Genomic DNA, 6,648 nt, shown 5'->3' with positions numbered 1-6,648 from the left:
CATTTACAACATGACATCTCAAGGCACTTCAAACACAGGACTTGAATATAACCTCATACATTTTAAAAAGCAACTGAACACCACTAAAGCAGTTACTTGACAATGGAGGGAAGGAAAGACTGAGGAAACCTTGAACAGAACCCTTTCTGTGGGGTGACTGCTTTGACTGATTGGGTTAAAATGGAGAGAGCGCGAGTAGATGGTGAGAAAACTGGAAAGAAGTTGCGTGACTAGGAAAGGGACAAGAAAAAGACAGTTATGCGTAAAGATAATACCGGGCTGCCCCCAGCACCACAAGCCTAGAATCAGCTGAGATGGGCCCCAATTCAGCAATGGCGGAGTTGATAATACATAAGAGTTGATGCAGGAAGGCTTTGTCAATGCAAGCTTAAATTTAAAATCCACAGCTGCCCAGACATGTTCCAACGCCAATGTACTACATATAGTGTTGATTCATACGCTTGTCCGTGTCTTGGGTGAAGCTAGTTGAGAAACGTCACCTTTAAAAACTCCTACCTATAGTCAGTTATGCCTTTGTCCAAATTTATATACAATGGGTTTATCAACAGCGTTATGTTGTTGATTACGCACAGTTTGAGTCTGTGGCATTGAGCCCACGCGTTTGAAGCTGCCCCCGTGTTACATTCTGCAGCTCTGGGTAAATTTTCACACACTCAACATTGGCAGGGCACCCAGTTCCAAAGTCCTGGGACACAGCTTTTTGAATTTTCAAAACTAATCCATCTTCCACATCACCTGGTTGACTTGCTCTCAAAAGGTCTTTCACAGCCTCGCCCTCGTTGAATGAGACGGACCAGAGCGTGCTGAGGCCTGGGAAGTGTTTACCTCCAAGCAGCATCGGTAATCTTGTCTTCTGTTTATGTATGATTGTGTGAAACCAGCCTACAGTTTTAATATTGTAAAACTTTAGAATTGGGGAGGGTGTTCTCTAAGTTTATTGTAGTTTGCATTGGGATATAGCATTTTTTTTTTAATGTAAGGGGGAAAATTCTGTTCTTTTGGTTAGTACAAATTCTTTGATACTGTCAGTTTTTATTTTCATGAATCTTATTTTTCAGAATTTTGACTTACTTGCTACATTTGAAATATTTGCTTTCTATTCCTTAGGGTTTCAAAGTATTACTTTTTTAACCTCTTTGGATGGTGAGACGAAAAAGCCCTCTAAGTTGCACAACTGCATTTGCGCACTTGTCGCGCACTCAGCGCAGCTGAAAAGAGATCCAGTGAGGTGAACAACAGCCTGACCTATTTAAATCACAGCAGCACACTGCCTCTCACAAGAGCTGCTGGCAGGCCACACACTGTACTTCCTGGTTTACCTGACTCCGCCCACTCCGCTCCTAAAGGGGTAATTACAATTGGTGTGTAATGTTAAAATTCCTCCTTGCCACAGCCTGATTGAGAATGAAAGCGCAGACGATACAGTGCCCAAAAGCTATTTCTGTATTTTAAATATAGGCGGCAACATAACATTCACCCTAAAACTGTTTGGGAGCATCATTCAGCTTTTGACATGCATTGCTAAAGATATTCTGGGAGCAATAATTCAGTTTTACACCAAGAAAAACAGGCGCGGATATTATTGTGAGCCATGTAACTTCAATGGATGACAGATTGACCACAGTGCGTACGTCTGTTGCTCACAGTGGTCAAAAGGAGCGCTAACGGCCTTCTTGTTTTTGCTCAGACACTTCAAAAATTAGAAGGAACATTGCCCCCATGCTTGGTCTTATGAGAATTTTGTTTGCACCAAGAATACTTTATAGCAAATACAGCTTCTGGGTGTTGAAAAGTTAATGGAGTTGGTCACTAATAAATGATTTAATAGCTAATAAGACCCTAAGAAGGACAAGAGCTTTCAAAAAATGGATTGCCAGATGAAGGTAACTTTAATGTGACAAATGTTTAAGTGGCCAGTTTGTGCGGAGTGGCTTTAAAGTAGAATGGACTTTCCCGATGGGCTTCAACAGGAATGTAAAGACTGCGCAATTCACAAGCGTCAGGTCTTGTTCCAACTTGTTGCATTTCTCGCTGGCTCCCCCGTCCTCATCCTCCATTATAGCCCAGAGGTGAGGGTGAGTTTGTGCAAATGTTTAACGTTAATAGCTTGTCAGTCGCTTAAAAAAAAGTATCAAATAAAATAATAATGTAGCCATTCCTTCATCAGGTTGGATAGAGTGCCTGAAATGTTGACTAAGTCTACGAGACTCCTCCAGCCCCAGGATGACCCAATATTTCTTTTACAATGTGTTGATCAGCAATTACGTGGAAGATTAGGCACATTTCGTATGAAATTACCAAATGGATTGGTACGACTAAGCTTGTATGTGACACACTCATAAAGATGAAGTAGAGGGCGGGGAGGGTGTGTGTGTGTGTGTGTCTGTGTTTGACAAAGAGAGAGAGAGAGAGAGAGAGAGAGAGAGAAGTAAAAAGCAACAGGTATTCATCACAGGTCTCAGTTTTCCTCCCCTTCCTTTTGTTGTAGATTCCCTCACTGAAAGGGCAACTTCACTTTTGTCCAGCACGGGGACTGGGGCCACCCCGCCAGGAAAACTAATCTACTTTATCCGCACTGGGACGGGGTGACGTTCTTTGCAGGTGTGAGAACTGAACAGGTTTGTCTGTTTTCTTCATGCATGTTGTAGCTCTCAAGAAGAATACCTTGGTTGTGATGTGTTGTTAAATACATTTTGGAATGTTTTGTCTGACTATGTAGAATCTACTCTGGGGGAGCAGCACTGGTAATTCACAAATATTAATGAGTCTGCAGAGTATTAATTGGTTGCCATACTCACCCCTGTTACTACATGCATAGATGAAGTCTTCTGGTACTGCAACTAGTAACCACAAACTCTCGTTGTTACTTGGTCATGTTTGCAGCATCATCTTGAAGTAAACTTAGGCTGGTTGTGTAACATATAAATGAGTACAAAGAAAAAAAGATTTCTTCGATTCTTTTCAGTCTATTTTCCTCGGTATGTTATACAACAAGATACTGCTACGAATGTGGACCTGTCATTTGCAAATAATTGTCAATGTGCACACCATAAGACTACAAGGCAGATACAGTCTGTGGACAGCTTTATGCTGGCATGGCCGCTTTAGAGCACCTCGTTGTTTGGGTGTGGAAAAGCCCCAAGACGACCCAGTGAGATAAGCTCCAAATGCAAAAATGTATCAGTTTAAAGTGGCTGGAAATTGTCTTTTCGTCTGTTTTATCCCTCTCCTCTTGTTCTCCATCATCCCCCGCTTTTAGATCTCATTGCTCCTTCCTGACCTCCACTTCCCACACCACGATGGCAACCGCTCACCCCCAACCCCGACCAAGAGGCATCGACTACAGCCTGCCCACCTGCGGAGAGGTGCGCTGCAACGGCCGCGGCATTTGCGTGCTCCCGCCGGGCGGCGGCTCAGGCTTTGCGTGCGAGTGCGACCTGGGCTACCTGGGCCAGTCCTGCGAGAAAACCTTCAACGGCTCAATCAGCCTGCCGCTGACCTTGGGCGTGGTGGCCGTCCTCATCGGTGTGGTGATCCTGGCTTTCGTCTTCGCCAAGTTGCGTCAGAAGCAAAAACAGAGGAAAAGGTACTACGGTCAACATGCTATTCGAACAGTGGTGCCTACACTTTTTCATCCCCACCCCCCATTTAACACATATGTTACAAACATATCCGTCCAATATTTTTTTTCTTTTCTCACCAGGGATTCACTGCAAAATCTGCCGAGACAAGTTCTGTGTGACGCAGGTCCATCACATTAACACCAGCGGTATGTTTTCTGTTTTGGTCATGACACATTTTGCCGGATCACATGCACAGCAAACGGTAGAAAAAGACATGACAGATTTTTCATCCCTATTCCTTTCAGAACTTGTCATTGTCTTTTTGACTTTGGTTTATGTCTGAAAATATGTAACTCCCACACAATATTAATATCCCCTTTTTTTTTTTTTTTTTTTTTTTTAAATCCAGGTCAGTACTAGTGAATCTACTTCAGAACTTCTTTTTCTGCAACCTCACTGGTCATTTTATTCGAATGTTTACAAAGATGGCGCAGCATGGACTTTTCCTCCTTTCAAGGCTGAGCCCTCAATCCAAAAACTGACTTCGAGAGTTGCCCGTCCGATTTCTGACATTTGTGACGAGGTGACACCGCCGATCACTTTGTCCTTCCAGAACTAACTGAAGGTGAAACATTCTGTACCTATTTTGTCTTGTCTGTTAATTTAAAGCCGCAGGCGCTCAAAAGTGGGTCAAACAATATTGATTTAACCCTAACCCTATCAATCTGTTGATGGCAATTGAGATGTCTTGAGTTTCAATTTTGAAAATGCAAGAGAAGAAACATTGAGGAAAATACCATGAGTGAGTCTTTATTGCTCTTATTTGTGTTGTACTTGATGACCGACACAGTACACAACACGCAACCATATCTCTGTCAATCGAAAATAGTCCCGTTTTTGTTGCCAAGACAATTTCTTACTCAAAGTACAATATTCTCAATGTTTACAGTTGTACTTAAAGTATTAGCTAAAAAAAATTAATCTGTATAAATAAGACCAGACAGCTAACAGCAAAATAATTCCTAGTTCTTGACTGAGCTGACATCCTGGGGGTTGAGTAACTTCCCGCAGGCCGACTCGTTTGCTGGCCCACCCCCGCTATAAACACCACTTCTCCACATTTTGGCTTTTTTTTTTGTTGTTTTTTGCCCCACCCCCCTAAGGTGAATCAGAGCGCAAGGTATCAGTTGTTAAAAAAAAAAAAAAAAAAAACTGGTGTCAGGTACCCAACACAAACAATCACAGCTCTCCTCCCCCGAAAACCGGATGTCTGTCCTCGTACCTCACCTGACCTGTGAAAGGCAGCACGTCATTTTCACTGCGGTGACAAACAAGGGTGTTACATTAGAATAACACAATTTGTTTATCTTAATTGTTTGGCAGCAGTACGAGCATCATAGTTTGCTATCGTGGTTTCGAATCACGATCACTGAGTCCGCGGCTCTGCTGAACGCCATTTTTATCAGAAGGATTTTGCGATTGTAGCTACGGCTGGGTTGCACGTGACGTCACGCTTGTTCATCCGGGTACTTGACCGCCTTTGTCGCAGACAAGCAGCCAGCTGTCCGTCGTCATCGTGCCAGATTTTTGTTGCGTCTACGGATGTGGAAAATCGCGGAAAGGGAGACATTGGGAAGTGATTTTTCTGTGTTCCAAAGATTAGATTGCATGGAGAAGATACAATGGAGTTATCGAAAAAAAAAACGGCAACAAAAGTGTCTTGCAAATATACGACGTGCAGATCTGAACGAAGCTCGAGTACACGAGGCAAATTATTTGAAAGTCTGTTCTGATCATTTTGTAAGCGCGTTTATTTCTAGTGTCCGGATATTCTACTTCAGGGAAGTCTTTCAAATCCTTTGGAAGTACGTCGTTGTGGAGAGTATACGGATCGATATCTACACAGTTTGATCTTCTGTGTATATATCTAGCTTCAGCGACATCGAGTGAATTAAACAGGTAGAAAACATCTGCCGCTTGCCGCTTACAGGACAAATACGATAATCGAGCCTTTGCTAATTTTGATCGTCAGGGATGGAAAACTTGTCAAATTAAACTGGCTCCCTCAGTATATTTGTAGCCCGCTTTATGAATACAGTTTGAATCCCAAAATAGTGTGCGTGTTTTGTCAAAGTGTGCTGTTATGTCGCCTTTTGTCCCGTTGTCAACCAACAAGTTGTGCAACCCAATCACTCAGCAAAGGAAGTACTTTTGTTCCCACCCACTAATTTCCTTTTCTGCCTCTCACTGGTCAAAAGATGTTCCCTTACAGTTCCACTCCTTGCTTAAAAAAAAAAAAAACCCAATACTTATGAACTATGAGCACTGTGATAGTCTCTTAAGGCTTTGGTTGATTACCGCTCCATTTTATTTCATATACGCACTTTTGTTTTTCTTGCCAGGCAGGCTAAAGTCATGAAGGACCTTTCATTTTGCTGTCTTATTTACTCAAGTAATCCGATTACCTAAAAAGCCTCCAGACGTTGAGAAAAAATATGTAATAGTCTCTTGCCAAACTGTTGCTTCAAGCTAAAAAAACGTAGTTGTCAGGCAAACTGTCATTTCATGCAGTGTGCTCGTATGCAATTTGAACGCTCTATCACCTGACCCGAGTGTGTCTTTTTATTGTATTTTGTACTTAAATGCTTTTTTTTCCTCTCCAAATAAACCTTATCTTCATGTTGAGTGAAATGATGCAAAATATTTCAGATTACGCACCAGAGTTAATTCCGTTCTTGTAAAAAAAAAAAAAAAAACAATCCTCCCATTAATAGTAATTGAGGAGATAGGTTTTTTTTTTTTTTCTCAGTAATTTTGCACTTTGAATGTACGTTTAGGTATCAAGAAATAAACCTTTGACCCAATTAAGATGTCTTTTATATTTCTACGTACTCTTTTGTCTGGCTGATTTGTTGTGGGTATTTTTTTAATAAAACAAAAAATAATGAAAAAAATATTAGAATTGAATATTGGAGATAAAGATGCACTATAAGTAAATGATTTAAAAAAAAAAAAAAAAAAAAGGTATTCAAATTGGATCATTTCCCACTGCACACTAGCTTGT

At 41.5% G+C, this 6,648-nt stretch overlaps 1 protein-coding gene across 2 annotated transcripts; it reads left to right on the top strand.

Moving 5' to 3' along the window:
• Window positions 1-2,537: 2,537 nt before the first annotated feature.
• On the top strand, window positions 2,538-6,333 carry LOC133490896 (meprin A subunit beta-like). Of its 2 annotated transcripts, XR_009792311.1 has the most exons (4): window positions 2,538-2,639; window positions 3,281-3,607; window positions 3,725-3,790; window positions 3,994-6,333. XR_009792311.1 is itself a non-coding variant. In XM_061801579.1 (3 exons), the coding sequence occupies exons 1-2, from the start codon at window positions 3,189-3,191 to the stop codon at window positions 3,780-3,782; spliced, it is 477 nt and encodes a 158-aa protein (XP_061657563.1). In that variant the 5' UTR covers window positions 3,072-3,188; the 3' UTR covers window positions 3,783-3,790; window positions 3,994-6,333. The 2 variants fall into 2 exon arrangements, 1 of the variants encoding a protein (XP_061657563.1); XM_061801579.1 differs by lacking the exon at window positions 2,538-2,639 and having other exon boundaries at window positions 3,072-3,607.
• The last annotated feature ends 315 nt before the right edge of the window (window positions 6,334-6,648 follow it).

Source organism: Syngnathoides biaculeatus, chromosome 17 (genome assembly GCF_019802595.1).
Source record: "Syngnathoides biaculeatus isolate LvHL_M chromosome 17, ASM1980259v1, whole genome shotgun sequence".
Lineage (NCBI taxonomy): Eukaryota > Metazoa > Chordata > Actinopteri > Syngnathiformes > Syngnathidae > Syngnathoides > Syngnathoides biaculeatus.
Note: the sequence above shows the minus strand (reverse complement) of the source record. Positions and strands in the feature narration are given on the sequence as shown.